The sequence below is a fragment of the Pelodiscus sinensis genome, chromosome 23 (assembly GCF_049634645.1).
Source record: "Pelodiscus sinensis isolate JC-2024 chromosome 23, ASM4963464v1, whole genome shotgun sequence".
NCBI lineage: Eukaryota > Metazoa > Chordata > Testudines > Trionychidae > Pelodiscus > Pelodiscus sinensis.
Genome location: NC_134733.1, coordinates 4539101 through 4565286, shown reverse-complemented (window position 1 = coordinate 4565286; position 26186 = coordinate 4539101). Strand labels below are relative to the sequence as shown.

General features: G+C 57.5%; 1 protein-coding gene across 5 annotated transcripts in view; it reads left to right on the top strand.

The window, feature by feature from the left end:
• The window catches only part of PHC2 (polyhomeotic homolog 2), a 118235-nt gene that overhangs the window by 62042 nt on the left and 30007 nt on the right, over window positions 1-26186 (top strand). For 4 of the 5 annotated variants that reach the window (XM_075906849.1, XM_075906847.1, XM_075906848.1 and 1 more), the window contains 5 exons: window positions 6173-6331; window positions 7005-7079; window positions 7994-8158; window positions 13397-13552; window positions 13990-14293. In XM_075906849.1, the coding sequence (XP_075762964.1) occupies window positions 6173-6331; window positions 7005-7079; window positions 7994-8158; window positions 13397-13552; window positions 13990-14293 (859 nt within the window). The remainder of the gene's footprint in view (window positions 1-6172; window positions 6332-7004; window positions 7080-7993; window positions 8159-13396; window positions 13553-13989; window positions 14294-26186) is intronic. The other variant, XM_075906850.1, reaches the window with a different exon arrangement.

Below are 26186 nucleotides of genomic sequence, written 5' to 3'. Positions count from 1 at the left end.
AGGGTAACCCTGGCCCCTGCCCGCGGTGGCTGAAGCATTGGGGTGGGCCTCGGACAAGGGTAACGCCTGGGCCATGTCTCCTAGGCTTCCTAGGAGTGCAGAGCGGGGAACAGCCCTGACCCCTGGGTAAGGCCCCCCGAGATCTGGGTGGGTGGGGTCCAGCCTCAGCTCTTCTGCGGGCATCGGGTTTGTCATTTCTGAGCGCTTGGGTCCCACGGAAAGTACCTGGAGTTGCAAGTCCTCGGTGCCTCCCACGAGGCTGAGGCCGGTCACTTCCCTGGCCAGAATCCTCATCCCTTTCTGGAGGAACGCAGCCTGGCCTGGAGCCAGCAAGGAGCTCAGAGGCTGGGTGGCCTAGGCTGTCATGAGAAGCCCTTTCCCTATTTAGCTTTATCCCCGGGGGTCTCTGGCATTTCTGGGATGGGCTGTGTCAGGAGAGCGGGGTGTGAACGTGCCGGGGTGGGCATTGCTGGGGCTGGCTGTGTCAGGGGAGCGGGGTGTGAACGTGCCAGGGTGGGCATTCCTGGGACGGGCTGTGTCAGGGGAGCGGGGTGTGAACGTCTCGGGGTGGGCATTGCTGGGGCTGGCTGTGTCCAGGGAGCGGGGTGTGAACGTGCCGGGGTGGGCATTGCTGGGACGGGCTGTGTCAGTGCAGTGGGGTGTGAACGTGCCGGGGTGGGCATTGCTGGGGCTGGCTGTGTCAGGGGAGCGGGGTGTGAACACACCGAGGTGGGCATTGCTGGGGCTGGCTGTGTCAGGAGAGCGGGGTGTGAATGTGTCGGGGTGGGCATTGCTGGGGCTCGCTGTGTCCAGGGAGCGGGGTGTGAACGTGCCGGGGTGGGCATTGCTGGGGCTGGCTGTGTCCAGGGAGCGGGGTGTGAACGTGCCAGGGTGGGTATTGCTGGGACAGGCTGTGTCAGTGCAGTGGGGTGTGAACATGCCGGGGTGGGCATTGCTGGGGCTGGCTGTGTCAGGGGAGCGGGGTGTGAACACACCGAGGTGGGCATTGCTGGGGCTGGCTGTGTCAGGAGAGCGGGGTGTGAACGTGTTGGGGTGGGCATTGCTGGGGCTCGCTGTGTCCAGGGAGCGGGGTGTGAACGTGCCGGGGTGGGCATTGCTGGGGCTGGCTGTGTCAGGGGAGCGGGGTGTGAACACACCGAGGTGGGCATTGCTGGGGCTGGTTGTGTCAGGGGAGCGGGGTGTGAACACACCGGGGTGGACATCGCTGGGACGGGCTGTGTCAGTGCAGTGGGTTGTGAACGTGCTGGGGTGGGCATTGCTGGGGCTGGCTGTGTCAGGAGAGCGGGGTGGGAACGTGTCGGGGTGGGCATTGCTGGGGCTGGCTGTGTCAGGAGAGCGGGGTGTGAACGTGCCGGGGTGGGCATTGCTGGGATGGGCTGTGTCAGGGGAGCGGGGTGTGAACGTTTCGGGGTGGGCATTGCTGGGACGGGCTGTGTCAGGGGAGCGGGGTGTGAATATCCCGGGGTGGGCATTGCTGGGACGGGCTGTGTCAGGAGAGCGGGGTGTGAACACACCGAGGTGGGCATTGCTGGGGCTGGCTGTGTCAGTGCAGCGGGGTGTGAACATGCTGGGGTGGGCATTTCTGGGACGGGCTATGTCAGGGGAGCGGGGTGTGAATGCGCCGGGGTGGGCATTTCTGGGACGGGCTGTGTCAGGGGAGCGGGGTGTGAACGTGTCGGGGTGGGCATTGCTGGGGCTGGCTGTGTCAGGGGAGCGGGGTGTGAACGCGTCGGGGTGGGCATTGCTGGGACGGGCTGTGTCAGGGGTGCGGGGTGTGAACGTCTCGGGGTGGGCATTTCTGGGACGGGCTGTGTCAGGGGAGCGGGGTGTGAACGTCTCGGGGTGGGCATTGCTGGGGCTGGCTGTGTCAGGGGAGCGGGGTGTGAACGCGTCGGGGTGGGCATTGCTGGGACGGGCTGTGTCAGGGGAGCGGGGTGTGAACGCGTCGGGGTGGGCATTGCTGGGACGGGCTGTGTCAGGGGAGCGGGGTGTGAACGCGTCGGGCTGGGCATTGCTGGGACGGGCTGTGTCAGGGGTGCGGGGTGTGAACGCGCCGAGGTGGGCATTGCTGGGACGGGCTGTGTCAGGGGTGCGGGGTGTGAACGTCTTGGGGTGGGCATTGCTGGGACGGGCTGTGTCAGGGGAGCGGGGTGTGAACGTGCCGGGGTGGGCATTGCTGGGACGGGCTGTGTCAGGGGTGCGGGGTGTGAACGCGTCGGGGTGGGCATTGCTGGGACGGGCTGTGTCAGTGCAGTGGTGCTGCTGGGGCTCTTGCTCATTTCAAAGTAGAAGCGCTGCATGGAGCCTGGGGCCAGCGGGGAGCTCCGAGAGTCCCCTGCTAGCCCTGGGGTTTCAGTCTTTGAAATGCGTAAGAGCAGGAGCGGTGTGAGGCCGGCTGCGGCAGCTGGCGCCCCAGGAAGAAGGCGCAATTGGTGCCCCCGCCTGCATGGCCGCCAATGGCCGTGACGTCGTCATCGAGTGCCTGGGCGACCCGTGACGACATCATCGGGCGTCCCGGGCCAGCGGCGCCCTAGGCAACCGCAGAGTCTGCCTATGCTCACAGGCCGCCCCTGCTAAGAGCCCCAACAGGGAGCGTTGTACATTTCAAAGGACACTGCCCAGCACTTCTGCAGGTGTGCAGTTCAGAGAGGGCTCAAGAGCTACTCTTAGAGCCCCTGAGATCTACTGGTTGGTGACCACGGATCTAGAGAAAGGGGTAAACAGTGAGGTGGCCAAATTTGCAGATAATACTAAACTACTCAAGATAGTTAAGACCAAAGCAGACTGTGAAGAGCTTCAAAAAGATCTCACCAAACCAAATGACTGGGCAACAAAATGGCAAATGAACTGAATGCTGATAAACAGGGCTTGATGAACGGCGGTGAAAACTGCTCGCCAGTCCCGTACTGTGCATGCACAAGAGCCGCATTGCACATGCACACGCTGCAAATGAACAGGGCGCATGGCTGAAATCTACTCGCCCGTGGTGAGTAGATTGTATTGTTTGTTGAGCCCTGCTGATATATGTAAAGTAATGCACATTGGAAAAAATAATCCCAACTATACATACAATATGATGGGGACTAATTTAGCTACAACTCAAGAGAGAGATCTTGGAGTCATTGTGCAGAGTTCTCTGAAAACATCCACTCAGTGTGCAGCGGCCGTCCAAAAAGCAAATAGAATGTCAGGAATCATTACAAAAGAGATAGAGAATAAGACAGAGAATATCGTATTGCCTCTCTATAAAACCATGGTACGCCCACATCTGGAATGCTGCAAACAGATGTGGTCACCTCACCTCAAACAAAGATCTCTTGGTGTTGGAAAAGGTTCAGAAAAGGGCAACAAAAATGATGAGGGGTTTGGACCGGCTCCCCTATGAAGTGAGATTAAAAAGACTGGGACTTTCAGCTTAGAAGAGGAGACTAAAGGGGGATATGATAGAAATCTATAAAATCACGACTGGTGGGGAGAAAGTGACTAAAGAAAAGTTCTGTTATGGGAACAAGTAAATGAGAACTAGGGGTCACCAAATGAAATGAACAGGCAGCAGATTTAAAACAAACCAAAGGAAGTTTTTCTTCACTCAGTGCACAGTCAACTTGTGGAACTCCTTGCCAGAGGATGTGGTGAAGATTAGGATTTTAACAGGGTTCAAAAAAGAGCTAGATAGATTCATGGAGGGTAAGTCCATCAATGGCTGTTAGCCAGGATGAGTCAGAACGGTGTCCCTAGCCTCTGTCAAAGGCTGGGAATAGGTGATGGGGGGGGGGGATTACTTGAGGATTCCCTGTTCTGTTCCCTCCCTCTGGGGCACCTGGCATTGGCCACTGTGGGCAGACAGGATACTGGGCTAGATGGACATTTGGTCTGACCCAGTCTTATGTTCTTTGAAATATCATGGAAGTCGGGAGAGATTCCAGAAGACTGGAAAAGGGCAAATCTAGCGCCCATCTCTAAAAAGGGAAATAAGAACGAACCAGGAAACTACAGACCAGTCAGTTTAACTTCTGTGCCAGGGAAGATAATGGAGCAAGTAATTAAGGAAGTCGTCTGCAAACATCTGGCAGATAATAAGGTGATAGGCAGCATGGACTTGTAAAGGACAAATCATGTCAAACCAATCAGACAGCTTTATTGATAGGATACCAAGTCTTGTGGATAAGGGAGAAGCAGTGGACGTGGTATACCTAGACTTTAGTAAAGCATTTGATACGGTCTCACATGACCTTCTTATCAATAAACCAGGGGAATACAACTTAGATGGGGCTTCAATAAGGTGTGTGCATAATGGACTGGATAACCGTACTCAGAGAGTTATAACGGTTCACAGTCATGCTGGAAAGGCATAACAAGCGGGGCTCCTCAGGGGTCTGTTCTGGGGCCGGTTCTGTTCAATATCTTCATCAATGATTTATATCAGTGTTCCTCAGCCAGTGGTACGAGTCCCCGTAGGGATACCTGAGAGAGATCTGGGGTTACAGCAACACAACTGACATTTGGAGAACTGAATTTTTGTTTCAAGTTTTACAGCGCTTGATTTTTGTCCTTTTTACACCCAAAAATTTCATTGTCCACGTGTCTATGATTCAGTTAAACAAAGGTGTTGCAATGAAAAAATTGTGTTTCTGAAAATGGTAGGTACTGCAGGTACTTATATTTTTTTAAAGGGGTACTTAATAAAAAAAGATTGAGAAATACTGATTTAGATAATGGCATAGAGAAGATGCTTATTAAGTCTGCAGATGATCCCAAGCTGAGAGGGGTTGCACCTGCTTTGGAGGATAGGGACATAATTCAAAATGAACTGGACAAACTAAGGAAATGTCAGAGGTAAACAGGATGAAGTTTAATAAGGACAAATGCAAAGTGCTCCACTTAGGAAGGAACAATCAATCCCACACATACAGAACGGGAAGCGACTGTCTGGGAAGGAGCACTGCTGAAAGGGGTCTAGAGGTTAGAGTCGACCACAAGCTAAATATGAGTCAACAGTGCGACACTATTGCAAAAAAAGCCACCATGATTCTGGGCTGCATTAACAGAGGAGTTGTGAGCAAGACACGAGAAGTCATTCTGCCCTCCTCTGCGCTGATTAGTCTTCAATTGGAGTATTGTGTCCAGTTCTGGGCACCACATTTCAAGATGTGGAGAAATTGGAGAAGGTCCAGCGAAGAGCAACGGGAATGATGAAAGGTCTAGAGAGCAGGAGCTATGAGGGAAGGCTGAAGGAATTGGGTTTGTTTAGTTTAGAAAAGAGAAGACTGAGAGCGGGACATGATAGTAGTTTTCAAGTATCAAAAAGGGTGTCACAGGGAGGAGAGGGGAAAATTGTTCTCCTTGGTCTCTGAGGACAGGACAAGAAGCAAGGGGCTTAAACTGTGGCCTGGGAGGTTTATGTTGAACATTAGGAAAAACTTCCTACCAGTCAGGGTGGTTAAACACTGGAATAAATTGCCCAGGGAGGTTGTGGAATCCCCATCACTGGAGATATTTAAAAGCAGGATGGATACACACCTGCCAGGGATGGTCTAGACGGTGCTTGGTCCTGCCATGAGGGCAGGGGACTGGACTTGATGACCTCTCGAGGTCCCTTCCAGCGCTATGGTTCTATGATTCATTCGTAAGCCCCTCCGTACAACTTCCATACCAAGATATGGCTCTCAAGCCAAAAAGTGTGCCCACCTCTGATGTAAGCTCTCTGGGGCCAGGCCATTGGCCTCTCTACTCCCAGATGCTTCCTGTGAGGGGACTCCCCTGGCTGAAAGCACTTGGCCAAAGCCCCCTCCTTCCCCGCATGTTCTCTGCATTGCCCCGGCTGGCTGCCAGGCCTGGGACAGATGCCAGATAGGCTGGCCAGAGGAGAGCTGTCAGCCTGCTTTGAGTGGGGTGATTGATGGCTGGGGGGCGGGCCAGGGGGCGTGATGGATGGGGGAGCCCTCGGCATAGCAGCCCCCAACCAGCTTGGAAAGCTCCGCCGGAGATGAGCGGGTCGTGGCCTCTCTGACCTGCCTGAGCAAAGCCAGGGCTGCTGGGAGTGGCCGCCGAGGCGGGGGCAGGGTCTCTCCTGCTCTGGCAGGGAGGTGCAGGCCTGGGCTGGGCAGGGCTGCGACTGCAGAGGGACTCACGTCTCTGCCCCTCGTGCCAGGTGATCCAGCAGGCCTTGCACCGGCAGCCCAGCACGGCCGCGCAGTACCTGCAGCAGATGTACGCGGCGCAGCAGCAGCACCTCATGCTGCAGACGGCCGCCCTGCAGCAGCAGCACCTAAGCAGCGCCCAGCTCCAGAGCCTGGCGGCCGTGCAACAGGTACGGGGGGGGGCCCTGCAGGGAGGATGCCCGAGGCTGCACTCGCTGTCTGCTCTCCTCTCCTGCTGCTGTCACTGCCCCGGCCTGGGCTCAGGGCCCAGAATCAGGAGCCTGCTCGTTGGGCTGTGGTGACGGGCCCAGAACGAGGGTTCGATCTCCCCTTTACGGGCTGTGTCTGCCTGTCCTGTTCCCGGTCGTCAGGCTGTCCTCGCGGGCCCATCACCACGGCATCTAGGTGCCACCCATGGTTCCAGAGGGCTGTCCCACAGGTGGGCACTGCAGGACTGGGTTGCTCAGCTGTGCCCTTCAGGGGGTTGGCGAGAGGCAGCTGGAGGGAGGGGAGGGGAGCAGGACTGGCACTAGGCAGGGAGCATTTTGATCGCTGGCTTCGTTGGTTCCCCAGTGCAGCCGGGTGAACGGGAGCCACCGAGCCCCTGGAGACACCTGGGGGAGGCGCCAGCCTTCACGGCTCCTGCCCAGTGGGGTCCTGGCCCGAAGCTCTGCTTGGCCACAGGGCTTTGTATCTGGGCGCCTTTCAGTGGGAGTGAGGGCTGCAGGGAAACCTGAGAGCAAACCTCTCTGGGGACAAGCTTGGGGCCTGTGATCACGGTGCAGGGCCCCCCGGCCTGGGCGCTCTGGGATGGGGTGACCTGCCTTGTGCTCTCTCTTCCAGGCGAGTCTGGCTGCTAATAGGCAGGGCGGCTCCTCTGGCAATGCCCCCCCGCAGACGCCATCCCAGCAGCCCACGGTAAGTCCCACCGCTGGGCAGTGCCCCTCGCTCTGCCTAGCTGCCCCCGGCTGCACCAGCTCTGCCTTGGCAGTGATGCCAGGAGCTGCCTGGAGCAGACGCAGCCCAGGTGTAAAGCACCCCCAGCCGCTGGGCCTTGCCTCTGGCCCCTGCAGCTGCAGGGACCCTAGAGCTCCAAGTGCAGCCACTGGTGGGCACCCCCCAGGATGGGGCAGGGCAGGGCTCAGCAGCCCCTGTGGCCTGGCCTGGGAATTGCAGGGGGAAGGGGGCGCATGGGCCCAAACCCTCTGGCAGAGGGGTCATTGGGGGAGGAGCTGGGGAGGAAGAGCTTACTTGAGAGCCCCAGTGTCCACAGAGCCCCATTTCCGCCCCCGTTCTGCTGGGCTGGCCTTCTCCTGACCCAGGGAGCCTGACTGCGGCTACCCCCACCCTCTCTCCCCGCCCTGCCCCCAACACTGGGTCCCGTCCACAGGACGACTCGGCGCCATGCACTTTGTGGGTGCCGCGGTGACTGCCCCATAACCATCCTATAGACGGGCCAGTCCCCCATATCGATGTTAGTCTGAGTGATCACCTGGGCCTGGCCCGGGGCGGCAGCAGGGGACAGGCGACGTAGCATGACCCTGCGGGGTCACTTTGCTTCCTGCCGTTCCTCCCACCACAGTGAGTCAGGCCCAAGCCCTGCTGCCACCCAGCGCCAGCCCCTCGTAGCCCCCGGGTCACATCTTGAGGGAGGGAGCTTTGGGGGAGGGATGCAATGGGGGCAAGAGAGGGCCGAGCAGGGGTGGGGGTGGAGCGGGGCACCCGCTAGCAATAGGCACTTTGATCCCTTGCATCGCAGCGCAAAGGTGCGGGAGGGGGAGGGGAAGGGGCCTCCGAACAGCCCCAGCCCACGGCTGCTCCTCTCTCCCCAGATAAACCTGGCCACCTCCCCTGCCGCTGCCCAGCTGATCAACCGAGCTCAGAGCGTGAACTCTGCCGCCGCCTCGGGCATCGCTCAGCAGGCTGTGCTCCTGGGGAATGCCACCTCCCCCGCCCTGACGGCCAGCCAGGCCCAGATGTACCTCCGGGCCCAGATGGTAAGCGGCAGGCACGGAATGTGCCACACATGGGCACCACCTGCCCGCCCTCCCCCACTGCTTTTCTAGAGACACCCCTGACTGCTACCAGCAAAGAGCAGCAGGCACAGTTAGTCACACCTGCACGCACTACTGGCTCTCGCCACCAGAGGGCAGCAGTGAGACATGGGTACACTCACACCTGCACACACTACCGGCTCTCGCCACCAGAGGGCAGCAGTGAGACACGGGTACACTCACACCTGCACGCACTACTGGCTCTCGCCACCAGAGGGCAGCAGTGAGACACGGGTACACTCACACCTGCACGCACTACTGGCTCTCGCCACCAGAGGGCAGCAGTGAGACACGGGTACACTCACACCTGCACACACTACTGGCTCTCGCCACCAGAGGGCAGCAGTGAGACACGGGTACACTCACACCTACACACACTACCGGCTCTCGCCACCAGAGGGCAGCAGTGAGACACGGGTACACTCACACCTGCACACACTACTGGCTCTCGCCACCAGAGGGCAGCAGTGAGACACGGGTACACTCACACCTGCATGCACTACCGGCTCTCGCCACCAGAGGGCAGCAGCGACCTCACAAGAGCCCCCTCTCTGGTCCTAGCTCACCATGTGGTAGGCTGCATCTAGCCTCTGATCTATTTTCGAAAGAGGATATGCAAATTTGCTTATTGTCTTCCGATCTCACTTTCGAAAGCGGCTCTTTTGAAAGTGAAAGTAGTCTGGACGCGTTTTTTGGGGGGGAAAAACCTTTTTTAAGAAAAACCGCTCTTCCTTAAAAAATGAGGTTCACTCCGTTTTTTCCTGCAAGCTTGCATATCCTCTTTCGAAAATAGAACGTAGTTTAGACCCGTCCCGTCCCCGTAGGCACATCAGGCAGGCCAGGCTGACTGAGCACTGTGCTGCTTACCCTCCCACCCAGAGCTGGGTCTAGGCCGCCTGCAACCCCTTTGGGTTTCCTTAGCCCCTTTTGGTGCCATGTGGCTGCAGCAGGAACTTGCTCCAGGCCAGGGGCTGGATGCATGCTGGGAAAATGGGCCAGCCCCACGGCGGTCTCAGCCTCCCCTACCTACACTCATGGGGCTGAATCTGGCTGGCAGGACACCTGCCCACGTCTGTGGGGCTGTGGCCTGTGCCTTGAGGCTCAGGAGTGGGGGGCTGAAGAAAAAGCCACTGGAGGTTCGTAGCTACACCCTGGGGGGGCTGGTGCTAACGGGAATGAAATGAATGCAGCTAAAACTCTGCTAGGGGAAGGCCTAAGACGGGGCTCCCCTCAGCTGAGCCGACACCCCTCACTCCCGACACTCAGCCCCCTGCTAGCCCTGCCCTGGGCTCCCCCAGCTCTGCTGACACCCCTTCAATCCTGACACATGGCCCCCTGCTAGCCCAGTCCCCCTATCAGCTGGTTTCCCGTCAGGCTGAAGCAGCCAGTGGTGCTGGTTTCCGGCCTGGCTTCTGCACAGATCCCATTGAGCTGGCGTCACTGCTCCCTCCTGTTCCTTGGTTTCCCCTCTCAGCCACTGTCCTGACCCTTGCTCCCTCCCTCATGGCCCTCGCTCCTCCAGCAGCTGCCCTAGGCCCAGGAGTCGCTTAGCAGCCATCCTTGGGGAGCCCTGGCCCCCCTGGGTTTGGCTGTGTTGCCCCAGGCCTGGCCCAGGGTGGCCCAGCATTCTTGTGCCCCCTGCTTCTCATGTAGTGTTTGTTCCCCAGACTGGTTCCTCCCCTCTGGGCTCCAGCTGGATGTGAGTAGGGACCGAATGCAGAGGGGGAGGGGCCCCGGTGCTGGTTCCAGTGCCCCCCACGTCCTCTCTGATACTCCAGCAGGAGCTGCTGTTGCCCAGGCTGTGCTCACTCGGGTAGGCATGGGGGCACCTGGGTGCCTGCCGGGCTAGCTGCGTGTGGTGCCACTGATACCTGGGACAGGAGCTTTGCTTTCTGGCCTCTGCACTTTCTGCTGGGGCCTGTGGGAAGCCTGGAGACAGAGCCTGGACCGTAGCTGGGGGAGCACTGGACCATTCCTCGGGGCCTGCTGGCCTTGGGGCAGGGACCCCAGTCATCCCGCAATGGCTGAGCCACTCAGGAGAAGAGCCTACTACTGCTGCTAGGTCGTGGAGCTACTCCTGCAGCTCCTGTGCTGGAGGGCACTGAGCGCTTGGCTCCCCACCCCTGGCAGGCCCCAGGGAGGGGGCTGGGAAACGGGACAGGTCTCAGCCCTGGCTTCCTGGGCAGCTCTGGTTCGAATCCTGGCAGCAGTGTGCCAGCCCATCGGGGACCCTGAGGGGGCCAGGTCCCTCAGTTCCCACCCACTCGGCTTGGGCGTAGGATCGCACGGGGCTCGGTGAGGGCTGGGCCCCAGGGCTGCCCGTCACCCAGCAAGGTAGCGCGCCCCCTGCAGGCGCAGTGCTCACACAGCTCCCACCGCTGCCCCGAGAGGGGGCACAGAAGGGAGCTGGATTCCAAGCCGGGTGGGGCGCAGCTGCTCAAAGCCCCAGGCCCAGTGGCACCCTCCAGGCTGCAGGGGGTCGATGGCAGACTGCGGGCTCACTGTGAGCCTGGTGGGCACTTCTGATTGGTTATTGATGGCAGCAGCTGTTGCGATTGGCTGACACTGGTTCAGTGCCACCTCCCACAGCCAGCCGGCCACCAAGAACAAATATTTCCCGTGGCCAGTTCCCCCAGTCCTCCTCCCCCCGCCTCCAGTGTCCCCTGCGCAGCCACTCCGTCAGGGCACACCTCCACATAGTGTCACCTGTGTGCATGCGCACACCCAGCTGATGTCGCACGCTCACATGGGGGCACAAAGACCCAGAGTCAGCAGTGCATGTGTGTGTGCATGCACACACGCACAACTGATCTCTCTCAGAGAGAGCTGAGCTGTGTGATTCTCACAGACACGCACAATTGATCTCTAACTCACACAGAGAGCTGAGAGCTGTCTCACTCACTCTCACACACACGGAGCTGAGAGCTGTTTGTTTCTCTCTGTCACACACACACACGCACACACAGAGCTGAGAGCTGTTTTTCTCTCTCTCTCTTTCTCTCTCTCTCAGACGCGCGCGCGCACACACACACACACATGCACACAGAGCTGAGAGCTGTTTTTCTCTCTCTCTTTCTCTCTCTCTCAGACGCGCGCACACACACACACACACACACACACGCACACAGAGCTGAGAGCTGTTTTTCTCTCTCTCTTTCTCTCTCAGACGCGCGCGCACACACACACACACACACACACACACACACACAGCTGAGAGCTCTTTGTTTCTCTCTCACACACACACGGTCTTACATGCCCTAGTCACAAAGACACTGCCCCATCTCTCTCACACACAAGAGTCAAGCTGAAGCGCCAAAGCTGGGACTAGGGATATGAAGGGGTAACTGGCAGGCATCACCGTAAATGGGTGACGCTCACTGGTTCCAGGTAACCGCAGTGGCTGCAGCAGCTCCTCACACACCCCAGGCAGGGGACTCCTCCGGCTGGCTGGAGCCATCCCTGTCTGTGGTGGGCCTGGCCCGCCCCCCCCCACTGCAGGTCACACACTGGCTCCCCGGGGGCTGGCAGCCCTTCTCCCAAGAGGCTTGGCTGTGGGCTTTTGCCGTACGAAGCTCACACAGACTGTAACAGACTGTGGACATCCCTAGCTGGGACTGGACAGGGGGCTGGGTCACTTGGTGGCTGCCTGTTCCGAGGCACCTGGCATGGCCACTGTCGGAGATGGGACACTGATCTCAACGGGCCTTTGCCGTTCTCGTGTCTCTCACGTGCACAGTGTCATCTCCCCCCATACAGACACGCTCACGCCCCAATCCCAGTCCCTCACACACTCACAGTTCAGGTAAGAGTCTCTCCTGGGGATTTGTAGTAAAAGTCAGGGACAGGTTGTGGGTAATAGATGTTCATGGAAGCCTGTGACCCGTCCTTGTCTTGTAGTACCAAGTAAAAGGCTCCCCTGGTGGAGAGGGGGCAAACACAGCACTGCCGGGCCATAGTTCCTAATCGTTTCCATCCAGATGCGGAATAATTTTACGTGCATAGAGGCACGTGCAAATGTGCACCACCAGGGGAGAACCAGAGCTACTGTGGGCGCTCTGCTAATCAACTGGGCAGCACTGGGCTCTCTCCTGCATGGCTGCACAAGCGCCAGCTCCCCAGGGAACGCTGCTGTCGGGGCCGTGCACTGCTCTGGCCTCACCGCTGCTCATGCTCAGGGCCTGGTTCACCCCAGCAGCTCCCTGGCAGGCACCCAGCCGCTGTCCTGCCCTGGCAGTTCCCCGGGACTGGCTGCTCGCAGCTGCTCCAGCCCCACCCCAGTAGTCCCAGAAAGTCGTGGAGTCTGAGGGTGTGTCTAGACGACATGGCTCCGTCGACGGAGCCAAGTAAACTAGTTTCACGAGACATAAGGGATCAGTCGGCAAAGGCTTCCCTAGCCGACCAATCTGCGTCGAGACTACTGCGCTGTGCCGGATCAGCTGATCGTCGGCACAGTGTGGCTGCCATGTTTATTTTAATGAAGCGAGGATTATTTAAATCCCCACTTCTTTGCCTATGCCGGGTAAGCTAGTTTCCATGACTCCGTCGATGGAGCCATGTAGTCTAGACACACCCTGGGTATGTCTACACTGCCACCCTAGTTCGAACAAGGGTGGCTAATGTAGGCATTCCAAGTTGCAAATGAAGCCCGGCATTTAAATATCCCGGGCTTCATTTGCATCTTGCCGGGCGCCGCCATTTTTAAATCCCCCTTAGTGCGGTAGTTTGAATTAGGCTCGCCATTAGAGATCCTAATTCGAACTACCTGCTCCGTGCCACGTGTAGCCGCGGGCACGGAGTCCGCACTAACGGGGATTTAAAAATGGTGGCGCCCGGCAAGATGCAAATGAAGCCCAGGATATTTAAATCCCGGGCTTCATTTGCAACTTGGAATGCCTACGTTAGCCACCTTAGTTCGAACTAGGGTGGCAGTGTAGACATACCCCCTGAGAGAGACCCATATTCTCGGTCATACTCCCTCCCCGGTACACGTTCCAGCCAGTCATGCTCTCTGCCCCGGCTCTTCCATCCCTGCAGCGCCCCCCTCTCCCAGCTGTCCCTGTGCCCTGAGGCCTGTCCTCTGGCCGGCCCAGCCCTGGGGGACCCGGGGCTGCTGGTTTTGCTTTCTCGGCCTGAGCCAGGAACAGGTGACGTAAAAGGCAACACATTTCATGTGATTTCCAGGCCCAGCAAAGTAACCTTGTGCAAGTAGCTAGGAGCCTAGGCCGTGCTGTTCCTTTATCCCCCCAGCTCATCTTCACGCCTACGGCCACAGTCACCGCGGTGCAGCCCGAGGGCGGCGCAGCCCCCACCTCCCAGCCATCCACCACCACTGCTCAGGTGAGAGACCTCCCTCGCCCTCCCCCCGCTGCCCCTGGCTGGGAGCTTTGGGGTGCCCCCCCCCCAGGCGCTGGAGGTGTCAGTGCCGCCATGCAAAAGACCACGGGCCCAAGGGCTGGGGCATGTGTGGGGAAGGCGGGTTCCAAGCAGAGGGGGTGGGGTGGGTGCCATGGGGAGGGGGAGAGGGCAGGGGAAGGCTTTAGGTTAGGGGCTGGGTGGCTTAGAGGGGCCTTCAGCTCTCAATCCAGCTGTCCCCAGGGGTGATGGGTTTCCAGAGGCTTGTGGGGCATTTCCTGGTGGCCAGGTGCTCTGGCCCCCTGGGGCTGTGTGGAGGGGCTGATCCTGCCCGCCCAGCCCCATCCCTGGGGGGGGGATGTCTGGGGGGCTGTGTCGGCCCCATGCTGAAGACTTGGGCCCCTTCTGCCCCTCTGCTCCAGGTGCAAAATTTGGCCCTAAGAGCCCAGCAGACAGTAGCACAAGGAATGGCTTCTTCCCAAGCCCAGCAGCTCCCTGCCCTGGCCATGAAGCCAGCTCCGAGCAGCAGCCAGCCGGTCTCCAGCACGTCCCAGGGCAAGGCCGCGGGGCCGGCTCCCGCTGCAGGCACCAAGGGCAGCCAGGCGGAGCAGGCAGCAGAGCACCTTAAGAAGGGCGATGGCAGCATGCCCACCACTGCGGACTGCCGAGGGCACCCCATGAGCCGGACGGTGACACCGGTGACCACCCACCCCCTCATTGCCCCAGGTAAGGTCCTTGGCATCCTGGTCGAGCGGCAAATCTCATCAGTGGGCTGTGCTAGGTGGTGATGTCGTGGTGACAGGGAGTGGCCTGGGGGAAGGGAGAGGCAGGGCTGTTGTGGGCCAGGAGCTGGGTGCGGGGGACCCCCAGATGGAGCAGGGCTGGGGCTGGGCGAGCAGGCCCAGGGAGTAGGGGCATTACCCAGCTGAGTTGAAGGAAGAGCAGCTTGAGCCGGGTCAGCAGCAGCTTGGCAGAAAGCCCAGCACAAGGTGCAGGAGGAGCCTCCCCCAAAGACGCTTGGGCGGGGACAGGCCAGTCAGAGGGTGGCCGGAGACTTAGAGGCTGCGCCTGTGAAGGGCCGGGGGGTGGGGGGGTGTGGATGTGCAGTCACAGCCTGGTTGCCTTCTCCACTGTACTCCCCTTCTGCCAGTGCGGCTGGGGTGGCCGTCACTGAGAGGCCCAGTCTCTGAGCCTCGAGGCGCCGCTGGGGCTCGGCTACACCCTGGGACGTTTCTGGGGCTGACACGTGGCCTCCTGGCTGACTCCACCGCTGGAGTCTCAGCTCCCAGCCTGCAGGCCAGCCCTGGCTGGAGCAGTTGCAGAAGCCAGCCTGGGAGTCTTGGCAGGGAGGGTTGCTCTCCATTCTCATCCCCGCCCTCTCCCCCATGGCACCCTGTCCCTGAGGGGCGCAGCCTTGGGGATTGCTGGGAGGGCCTGGTGTAGGGCAGCGGCAGCAGTTATCCCTCCCCCCGATTCCCCACGGTGGCAGAAGCCATGGGGAAGTGGGACACACTCCTTCCTGCTGCCGGGGGTGGGGCAGCTGATCACGGCTGTTATCTCCCGGTAATCCCCGGGGCTGCGTCCTTTGGAGAGCGGGTGCCTTGGTGGGGCAGTGGCAGGAAGGGGCGGGGCTTGGGGACAGGAATGGACAGCCCCCCTCCAACCGGCCAGGACTTTCGGGCCAGCTTGTGCCACTGCTCCAGCCAGGGATGGCCCAAGGGCCGGGAGTTTGAGAGTCCTGCTCTCCAAGAAGCTCGCTGCCGGGAGTTGGGAGGTCTCAGGAGAGAGCTGGGAGCTGCAGGTTGTGAGGCTGGAAGTGAGATTCTGCCGGTGTCCTTGTGCACGTGTGGTGCAGGGCAGCTCTGGTCTGGACAGAACGGACCCCTCTGTCGTAGGAGAGGGGCCGAGATTAGCTGCTGGGTTTGCAATGGCAGCGAAGCCTCTCCCTGGGCTTGCCGAGGCGGGAGCGTTTGTGGAATTCTAGAGCAGCCTGATGCCAGCAGCCGTTTGGGTTTCCACAACCACTGGTCCGGCTGCCAGTGAGGATGCTGCAGGTGCTCTTACTTTGGAGCCTGCTGCAGCCAAGGACACAGTCACATGTTCCAGGAGGCCAGTGGCCAGGACAGAGCACAAGGACTCGCCTGCTGTTGGGCTAGTGACCAGCATTTCAGATTCCCCTTACAGGGAAAGCAGTTGTTGTGGAGCGCAGGCCATCCTAGAATCCTGGGGTGGGCGGAGACCTCTGGAGTCATCGAGTCCCGCTCCCTGCCCAAAGCAGGACCGAGCCCAAGTAAATCATCCCAGCCAGGGCTTGGTCAAGTCGTGATTTAAACATCTCTAGGGAAGGAGATTCCACCCCCTCCCTCTGGAACCTATTCCAGTGCTTCACCACCCTCCTAATAAAATAGTTTTTCCTAATATTCAACCTAGATCTATCCCACTGCGACTTGAGCCCATTGCTCCTGTCACTACTGAGAACAGCCTCTCTCCAGCCTCTTTGGAACCCCCCTTCAGGGAGTTGAAGGCTGCTCTCAAATCCCCCCTCACTCCTCTCTTCTACAGATTAAACAAGCCCAAATCCCTCAGCCTCTCCTTGTAGGTCACGTGCTCCAGCCCCCTCATCATTTTGGTTGCCCTCTGCTGGACCCTCTCCAATGCGTCCACATCCTTTCTGTAATTGGGGGTCCAGAACTGGATGCAATGCTCCAGATGTGGCCTCACCAGTGCTGAATAAAGGGGAATAATTACTTCTTCAGATCTGCTGTAAATGCTCCTCCTAATGTACCCCAATATGCTGTTTGCCTTTTTGGCTACCAGGGCACCCTGTTAACTCATATCCAGCTTCTCATCCACTGTCATCCCCAGGTCCTTTTCTGCTCCTTAGCCAGTCAGTCCCCAGCCTGTAACAGTACTTGGGATTCTTCCATCTCAAAGGCAGGACTCTGCACTTGTCCTTGTTGAATGTCATCAGATTTCTTTTGGCCCAATCCTCCAATTTGTCTAGATCACTCTGGACCCAATCCCTGCCCTCCAGTGTATCTACCTCTCCCCCTAGTTTAGTTTCTGAGGTCCAATGCATCCCCTCCTTCAGATAATTAATAAAGATGTTGAACAAAACTGGCCCTAGAACCGATCCTTGGGGCACTCTGCTCGAAACCCACCTCCAACCAGACATCAAGCTGTTGATCACTATCCGTTGGGTCCGACAATCTAGCCAGCTTTCTATCCACCTTACAGTCCATTTTCCAATCCATACATCCTTAACTTGCTGGCTAGAATATTGTAGGAGATCGTATCAAAAGCTTTGCTTAAGTCCAGGTATATCACATCCACTGACTTCTCCATGTCCACTGAGCCAGTTACCTCATCATAGAAGCTAATCAGATTGGTCAGGCACGACTCGCCCTTAGTGAATCCATGTTGACTATTCCTGATCACTTTCCCCTCTTCCAAGTGCTTCAGAATGGAGTTCCTAAGGATCCCATCCATGGTTTTTCTGGGGACTGAGGTAAGCCTGACTGGTCTGTAGTTCCCTGGATCGTCCTTCTTTCCTTTTTTAAAGGTGGGCACTACATTTGCCTTTTTCCAATCATCCGGGATCTCTCCCAATCTCCACGAGTTTTCAAAAATAATGGCCAAAGACTCTGCAATGACATTTGCCAACTCCCTCAGTGCCCTCGGATGCATTAAATCTGGGCCCATGGATCTGTGTATGTCCAGCTTTTCTAAATAGTTCTTACCCCGTTCTTTCTCCACCAACGGCTGCCCACCTCCTTCCCATACTGCGTTGCCTAGTGCAGTAGTCTGGGAGCTGACCTTGTCTGTGAAGATAGAGGCAAAAAAAGCATTGAGTACTTCAGCTTTTCCCACATCATCTGTCACTGGGTTACCGCCCTCATCCAGTAAGGGCCCCACACCCTCTCTGATCACCCTCTTATTGCTAACATGCCTGTAGAAACCTTCCTTGTTATCCTTCCCTTCCCTTTCTAGGTCCCATTCCAATTGTGCTTTGGCCCTTTTGATTGCTCCCCTGCATTCTCGAGCAATATATTTATACTCCTCCCTAGTCATCTGTCCAAGTTTACACTTCTTATAAGCTTCCTTTTTGTGTTTAAGCTCCCCAGGGATTTCCCTGGTAAGCCAATCTGGTCACCTGCCATATTTGCTTTTCTTACTGCACATCAAGATGTTTGTTCCTGTGCCTTCAATGAGATTTCTTTAAAATACTGCTAGCTCTCCTGGACTCCTTTCCCCTTCATCTCCAGGGGTCCTGCCCATTAGCTCTCTGAGGGAGTCAAAATCTGCTTGTCTGAAGTCCAGGGTGTGTATTTTGCTGCTCTCCTTTCTTCCTTTGGTCAGGATGCTGAACTTGACCCTCTCATGATCACTGCTGCCCAGGTTACCACACACATCTCCATCCCCTACTGGTTCCTCCCTGTTTGTGAGCAGCAGGTCAAGTTGCGCACGGCCCCTGGTCGGTTCCTTCAGCACTTGTACCAGGAAGTTGTCCCAACATTCTCCAAAAACTTCCTGGATTGTGTGTCCTCCTGTATTGGTCTCCTAATCATGGTTGCCTGCTGTGATCTCCCAGCAGCCAGGACAGGCAGGCTGCCATCCCGAAGGGCTCAGATCGCTACGTGGCAGCATGGGGGCACCGGGGCGAGATGTAGGCTGGATGTTCAGCCCTGAGGGAATCTGAAGCCCGCAGGACCAGGCTGGGCTAAGAGGAGGGAGTTCTGTGGCTCCCCGTGGGAGCACGGCCTGAGCCAGGGCGTTGTCGCCTCAGAGGGCGCGTCAGGCACAAGCAAGGGAGGGCTGGGGCACTCGCAGTCTATGCTCACTTTGGAAGCCCTCTGTCAGCTCGACTGCACTGGAATGCTAGGAGGTGCCTGGGAGCTGACCCCCCTAATCTTGCAGTCCCTTCCTCGCCTGCTGGGGCCGGCGCGTTCCTTCGGGGCTGCCCGGGCTGGGGAGGGTGTGAGGGGAACCGTCGGCGAAGTTAAGGCCTGAATCTTGTGGGCTGCTCGAAAGCTCTTGCCCGGGCTGTCTGTGCCTCCCCTCCCATCGCCTTGCCGGCATCTTTTCAGTGGGGCTGCCTCCTGGCTCCAGCTGCCCTGGCTTCTGCCCTTGCTGCTGGTGCTCGCTGGCTCCCCCTGCCTGCCACTGCCCAGCAGCCGTTCCCCCCGGGCTCTCCTCCTGCAAGCGCTCTGGGCTGTGTCTGTTCCTGGCCCCGTGCTCCCCTGCACCCTGGCCACTGAACCAGACTCTCCCAGGGCTCCAGCAGCTGCCCCGTTGGAGGCCCCTTTCCTGGGGCCACCCCAATGCAAATGACACCTCACCCCCCCCCCCCCCCGAGCTGGATCCTGAGCTCCCCGTGCCAGCCTGGCAGCCCCTGCTCCGTCGGGCTCCCTTGTCACCCCCCCCCGAACCATCGGCAGGCGGGGGGGAGGGGCGCACGTGCTAGTGCTTGGGCTGGCACCCAACACTTGCACTCCAGCCTCTGCCCCATCCCCCCTTCTCCGCGGAGGGCCCTGCTCCCCCCCCCCCGGCTCTCCGCCCCCCCCCCCCCCGCCAGTATTGGCTGCTGGCCACTGCTCTGCCTGGGTGGCTGCTGGTTGCTATGGAGACAGCGGCTTTGCTGTGGGGTATAAATAAATAAGGGCCCAGCAGGACGGGAGCTGGCCATGGGTGGGGGGAGGGGCGCAGCTGGCAGACCCCTGTGAACCCCTCTGCCCCCCCGCCCGACTTGCTCTTATGGCTGGGGCCCCTCCAGCTCCCCCCCCCCTCGAGCCCAGGGGCTGCCTCTCCGGCCCCAGCCTGGATGGGGCTTTCCCAGGCTTTGGCCAGGAGCCGGAGCAGAACAAGGCTCTGGTGACCGGAAGGGTTTGGCCTCCGCAGCGGCCATGCCCAGAGGCGACAGCTGGGCTGCAGCTCCCCCAGGCGAGGCCGGCCAGACGCCTGGGGGCAGTGGGCCCGCCAGGGCTTGCGTGGGGAGGGCTGACCTCAAGGTAGACCCGTTAAGGGGGGGGCACGTGGGGGTGTGTGCCAAGAGCAGCAGACGTGCTCAGGTGGGCCGAGCTGGAGCGGGCAGAGAGGTTTCCTGAGCAACAGACGGCACTAGGTTGCCCCTAGAAATCCCTGGTTGCTTGGCAGTGCCGCAGCGATCTGGCTGGCTTGCAAATGGCATGCTGTCTCCTAGACAGATGGGCCTTGCTGCTTGCAATCGGAGCGGCCCGGCTGCGTTGGTCGTTAAGGGACGCTGTTACTGCACTCATTAATTCTTTGCACCCAACAACTGCAAATCACGTTACAAAGACAGGAAAACTGAGGCACAGAGGGGGAAGGATTGACTGGGTGAAAGGGGCGGAGGATGGCACTGTGTGTGGACACCCGGCTGGCCTTTCTCTTAGTCACTACTGTCGTGGATGCAAATGATCTTAAATGTTTCCGGGTCAGTGTCCTAACAGATAAAGCCCATAAACGGATTCTGCTGCCGACAACCAACGGACACTCAGGAAAACGATGACCGGCTTGTTTCTCAGCTAACTCACAGGGAGGGGAGAATGGTGGGTGGTGGGGTACTGCAGCCGGAGTGATCTGTGTTTGGAGGTCTCAGGCTGTCAGGGATAAAATATTCTCCTCGGATCTTCTACATATTATAGATACAATTTCCTAACTCAAAAAATGTTGCCTCCATCATGGGGGAGTTCTCTCTGAGACCTCGTCTTGGCAGGTATAAAGGAATTGGTCACAAAAACGAGGAGTTGTTTATGTGCTAGCAGTCAGCACTTGATCACATCTGACATGTGCAAACAGAGTAAAGTAAAAAACCACATGTTATTGATGCTCTAAAAGAGCCAATTTAAAAGTGCCAGTGGACTTCTGGTCCATGACTGGGGCCCCCAGGAGCTATGGCAATACAAATAATCCGTGTAAACCCGCCCTGAAAATAAAGACAAGCCCAGTCAGCTAAGGGAAATAATTTAAATGTGACTGATAATTGGGGATGTTTAAAAATATTTTACTAGGTGCCCCAAAAGCCACAACTGAGAGAGAAGTTCTCATTGGTTAGAAAAACAACCTGCCATAGAGGGGAAGTACAAAAGGTCAAAAACAGCATATAAAAAGGGGAAATTGGTAGTGATGAATATAAATTAGGAGAAATTGTAGACAATTGATAAAGAAAAATAAGGGCATAAAGAGAAGTAAATAGCCAGCAGAGTTAAGGACGTGAATGAGATTTTTAAAATGTCAGATTAAAAGGAATTCTAACAATGGTGTAGGTCCATTACTAGATGGAAATGGTAGAATTGTTATTCCTGGGGGAATTCTGCCCTGCTGCACGCATGCAGAATTCCTGTCCTCTGCACATTTCTTTGCTTCCCCACAGCAAAATGACTTTCTGAGGGTGAAGCAAAGGAAGCCACAAGAGCAGCTGTGCGGCCCTCCCCAGCAGTAGGTTTTGGGTGCCTGGGACAGCTGGCAAAGAGATAAATTGCTGTGGGGCAGGGCTGGGGTAGACCCAGCTGGTGGCTCCTGACTTGCACTGGGCTTAGCTGCTAGTCTGGGGAGGGAGGTTTCTCATCCCCTGCACAGCATCTGGGACTAGGTCAAACCTGCCCCCGGACTTCTCCGCAGGCTACAGGAAACTGTGCATCTCTCCTCCCTCCCCTGCTCCCTGCATCCATCGCTCCTCAGCTGCAGAGGGAGGGATCAGTGAATGGAAAGCTGCCCGCCCCCAACCTCCCTGCCCCTTTATACTCAGGCCCTCCTGCTGAGCCTCATCCCCCCCCAACTCCTCACCATCCCCAGTTCCCCAGACCACCCTGATGAACTACCTACACCCAGAATCCCACTCCACTGAGCCCCAACCAGTTGCACCTGGATCCCCCTCTGAACCCCACCTCTCCAGCATATGGACTCCCTTGCTTAGACACCCCTCCCCAGCCAGACCCCTCTGCTGGTCTCTATGTCCCCCCCCAGCCAGAGTCTGTCCCACTGGGTCTCTACCACCTTCCCCTGGACTTCCCTGTATAGTCCCATTACTCCCCAGACAACCCCTGTGCATCCAGGTCTCCCCTGCACCCAGATTCCCCACGGAGCTGCCTGCGTCCGGATTGCCCTACAGAACTCTCTCCGCCCATACCTGGATCTCCCTGACATTAAGCCCCTTCACACTTTGGTCCTGGGGACTGAGCCTGTGCGCTGGCATCTGGCACAGAGGGGCAGGGCTCTGGGCTGGTTCTGGGGCAGGCCCTGCGTCAGGGTAGGGAACATCCTCCCTGGTGAACACCTGCCCTGGGGGGAAGGGGGGGGACTCCCACCTCTGGGCATCCAAAGGCCTGTGCCCACCACTGCCAGGCTGGAGCCTCCACTGTTAGCTGGCAAGTAGAACGTACAGACGTCTGGAGAAGTTGAAAATACATGCTGGAGTTACCCAGCATTGCTCGGGAAAGTTGATATAACTGAGGTGAGGAGCCTGAGTGGAGGGAGGGGGAAGGGAGCTGTGTGCCACTTCCTTGTCCCCCCGCCGGCCTTAGTGAGCGACTGTCCTTGCCACTTCTCCCCGTGCTGCCAAGCTCCATGCAGCCCCGGGGAGAGGCGTCGGTCTCTCATCTCTTCCCTCCCACAGTACCTTAAAACCTCCTCCTGGATGAAAGGTTCTCCCACGCAAAGTTTGGTTGCGGTAGCTCTTACAGTGGCCAAGTTATTAAAACACAAACACAAACGTTCTCCTTTACAGACATTTTTTTGGTGCAGAATTCCCTCAGGAGTAACTCGCTGTCAATTATTGTGCAGCAACGGCAGAAATACTCAATAAGGGTATGTCTACACTACACGGCTCCGTCGACGGAGTTTACTTCATTTCACGAGGCATATCGGAGCAGTCGACAAAGGCTTCTCTTTCAGCCGCCACGCATCCAGACTGCCCCGCTGTGCCACCAAACTGCTGATCGGCACAGCGCAGCGGCCATTTTGATGTAAATGAAGCGATGATTATTTAAATTGCCGCTTCATTTTCCTATGTCTAGTAAACTCATCTACATGGCTCCATCGATGGAGCCATGTAGTCTAGACGTACCCTAAATGTTTCTGTTCTGTATTTGTGAGGAAGCCAGAGGATGTCCAACAGCAACTCAGGCAGGTATTAAACAGCAGGGCTGTGTCTACACTGGGCCACTTATTCTGGAAAATCAGCTGCTTTTCCGGAATAAGCTGCGAGCTGTCTACACTGGCCCTTGAATTTCCGGAAAAGCAACAACACTCTACTGTACAAAATCAGCCGCTATTCCGGAAAAACTATTCTGCTCCCGCTCGGGCATAAGTCCTTATTCCGGAACACTGTTCCGGAAAAAGGCCAGTGTAGACAGCCCAGTAGTCTTTTCTGGAAAAAAGCCCTGATCACGAAAATGGCGATCGGGGCTCTTTTCTGGAAAAGCGAGTCTTACATTGGCCACAGACGCTTTTCCGGAAAAAGGGCTTTTCCGGAAAAGCAGCCTGCCAATGTAGACGCTCCTTTTCCAGAAAAACTGAAAACGGAATAGTATTCCGTTTTAAGCAGTTCCGGAAATTCATGCCAGTGTAGACACAGCCCAGCTGCTGAAGTGGGATGTTACAATTGGCAGGTCTGGACAACTTGCATCTGCGAGTTTTAAAAGATCAGGCCGAGGCTATCTCTGTGCTGTTAATATTGATTTTTCAATAAGTCTTGTATTGGTGGGGAAGTTCCAGGAGCTGTGAGAATGCCAATGCTGGGCTGACATTTAGAAGAGTAAAAGCAGGAAACCTGGATAATTACAGGCCTATCAGCCTGACATCAACTTCAGGCAAAACTGTAAAACAGCTGACACGGGACTCAATCCATAAAGAGTTAGAGGAGGCTAATGTAAATAATGCAGCTCAACACACGTTTAGGGAAACGAGTCTGTCAGACTAACTCCATCCCCCTCTTTTTTTTTTTAATCAGATTAAAAGTTTTGTTGATAAATTCAACAATGTGCGGTGATACATTCAGACTTCTGCAAGGCATTTAATGTGGAACAGCACAACATGGCGATTCAAAACTGAGACGGGTGCAAAATCACATTGGCTGCATTAAATGCCACAGTGCCAGGTCTCCGTATGTAACTAAATCTAGGGGTGGGTTTCTAGTGCAGCGCCATAGGGATCGGCTCTGGGCCCTACCCGGGATAGCATTTGTATCTGTGCCCTGGAAGAAGACCTAAAATCCCCATGGACACATGTGCAGGTGACAGAGTGGGGATGTGGTACTGGTTAGGCGTGAATGGGCTGTGGCATCCAGGATCATCCAAAGAGAACGGGAGCCTGTCAGTCCACAGGCTGGGACCCCTGGCTGGCTACCCGTCAGCCTGTCCACATTGCTCTCCTGCCAGTGATGTGCACTGCTGCCCCGGGCTTCAGCCCCAGGGCTAGCCCCATGGAGGGGAGGGTACCTCATGGGGGGAGGTCTGGGCAAGGCTAATGCTGGGGCCAGAAACTGGGGCAGTGGCCTGCAGCACCAGCAGGAGAGAGGATCCCGAGCTGCGGTTGGGAGGGGTGGGTGGAGTTCACACCTTGATGGGTTCCTAGCCCTATGGGAGAGCCCTGCAGCCTGTGCGCCCGGGAGCCTGCTGGGCGTAAGAGGGGGATGGATGGAGCCAGGTCCCCCATGGCTCCTGCCCGCCCCTTGCCAGGGCCCTGCATCCCTTCCGTGCCCCTCCCTTCCTGCCCCTTTCCCAGAGGCACCAGATCCCACCTGTGCCCATTCCCCTTCCTGCACCTCCAGAGCAACAGACCCCTCCCCTCCCCATAGCACTGGATCCCTCTGCACAGCTGATCCTTCCTGCCCCCCCCCCCCAGGCCCTGCCCCATCATTGCCTGCCCACCTGAGAGCTGGGCCCACCTGCCTTTGCAGGCCTTAGCCACGCCCTACGGCTACGTCTACACTGCAGGCTTCTTGCGTAAGAACAGTTCTTGCACAAGAAGGCAGTGTGAACAGGCCATCAGAGCTTTCTTGCACAAGAGAGCATCCTCACTGCCATGGACGCTCTTGTGCAAAAGCACATCTCTTGTGCAAAAGCACATGGTAGTGTGGATGCGCTCTTGCGCAAGACCTTTTGCACAAGAACTCTTGCACAAAACAGTTCTTGCGCAAGAAGCGTGCGATGTAGACGTAGCCTGCGTGTGTAGTGAAGAGGACTGATCGCTCCTATAGAACGGTGGTTCTCAAACTGCAGTCCCCGGACACTAGTGGCCATGGCTCAAGGCTCAGCTCCCTGCCCCCGCCCTCCCGCAGCTGGAAGTCAATGCTAGTGCTTCAGCCCTGCGGTTCCCCCCTCTCCTCCCTGCCTGTGAGATTGGAGCACCGCTCCTGGCTTCCTGCTGTGGGGGAGCCCTGAGCTTTGCGGGCGAATCTAACTCTTGGGGGAAGCAAGCTCCTCCCCACCCCAGCTATGGGAACAGCAGCAAGTAAACTGCTGATTTGGAGGTTTTCCCCGCTGCTCCCATTGGCCAGAATCATGGCCAATGGGAGCAGCAGAGGGCAGGGAGCCAAGTGCTCCCCATCTCCCTCCCACCAAGACTCTGCACTTCCAATCCGCTCCTGCACCCTCCTTCCTGGCCAGACCCACCAGCCCAGCCTGCTTCAGCACCCTCTCTCCCACTCCCTCCTACACCTTCCCTCCTGGACAGATACCCCACCTTCAGCCCACTCCTGCCCACTCCCTCCCAACCAGACCTTGCACTCTCTTGCCTCCAAACGCCTAGCCAGACCCTCACTCCCAGCCCACTCCAGCACCTTACTCCCCCACTCACGCCCCCCACCCTCACCCTGTCCTACACACCTGACAGCCCCCTCCAGCACACTGAACCCCTCATTTTTGGCCTTACTCCAGAGCCTAGGGGACTCCCAAAATCTACCCATGCATGGACCTCAGAAGAGTTAATCCGGTCTGTGGGAAGCCCTGAACCCTCGGTCCTCCCCCCGCCTTGGGGTTGGAGCATCAGGGGAGTGAGGTGTCTCAGTTGGGGGCCACATCAGTGAGGGTTGGGGGGCTATTTTTGGAGGGGGGGGGTTGCTTCTCACTTTTAGTGGCTGCTAACTGATTCTTCTGAAGCTTAGTGGTCCCCAAAAAGGTTCCTCGACCCTGCCTTAAATCAAGGCAGTGTGGAACCCTTTTGTTTTGGACATGAATTAACATTTTACTTTAGTTCAAATGAAGTTTGGTAAATTAACAAGATAAAGTTAAAGTGCTTAATCTGTTTAATGATTTTGATGAATAATATTTCCTTTCTTACTGGTTATATGTGCCCCCTATGTTATGGCTGTGTCACCCCACGGCACCTCCTGCTGGTCACTTTGGGAATTTGCTCTTCACCCCCTTGCAGCTGGGGTCACACCTGCTGGGACCATCCTAGGTCAGTGCCCCTGCACCCTAGGATCCTCCCCTGGCAGGGAATCCCCAATCCCCTCTGCCCACCTTGCCTCAGAGACCCACTGCCAGGCCTCATCTAGCCCCAGGGCCAATCTGCATCGGACATGCCCGCTCAGCAGTGGCAGGGGGTGGGGACCTGCTGCCTTTGCCGGTCCTGGCTGCCTCCCTGCAGCCCTGGTACACTC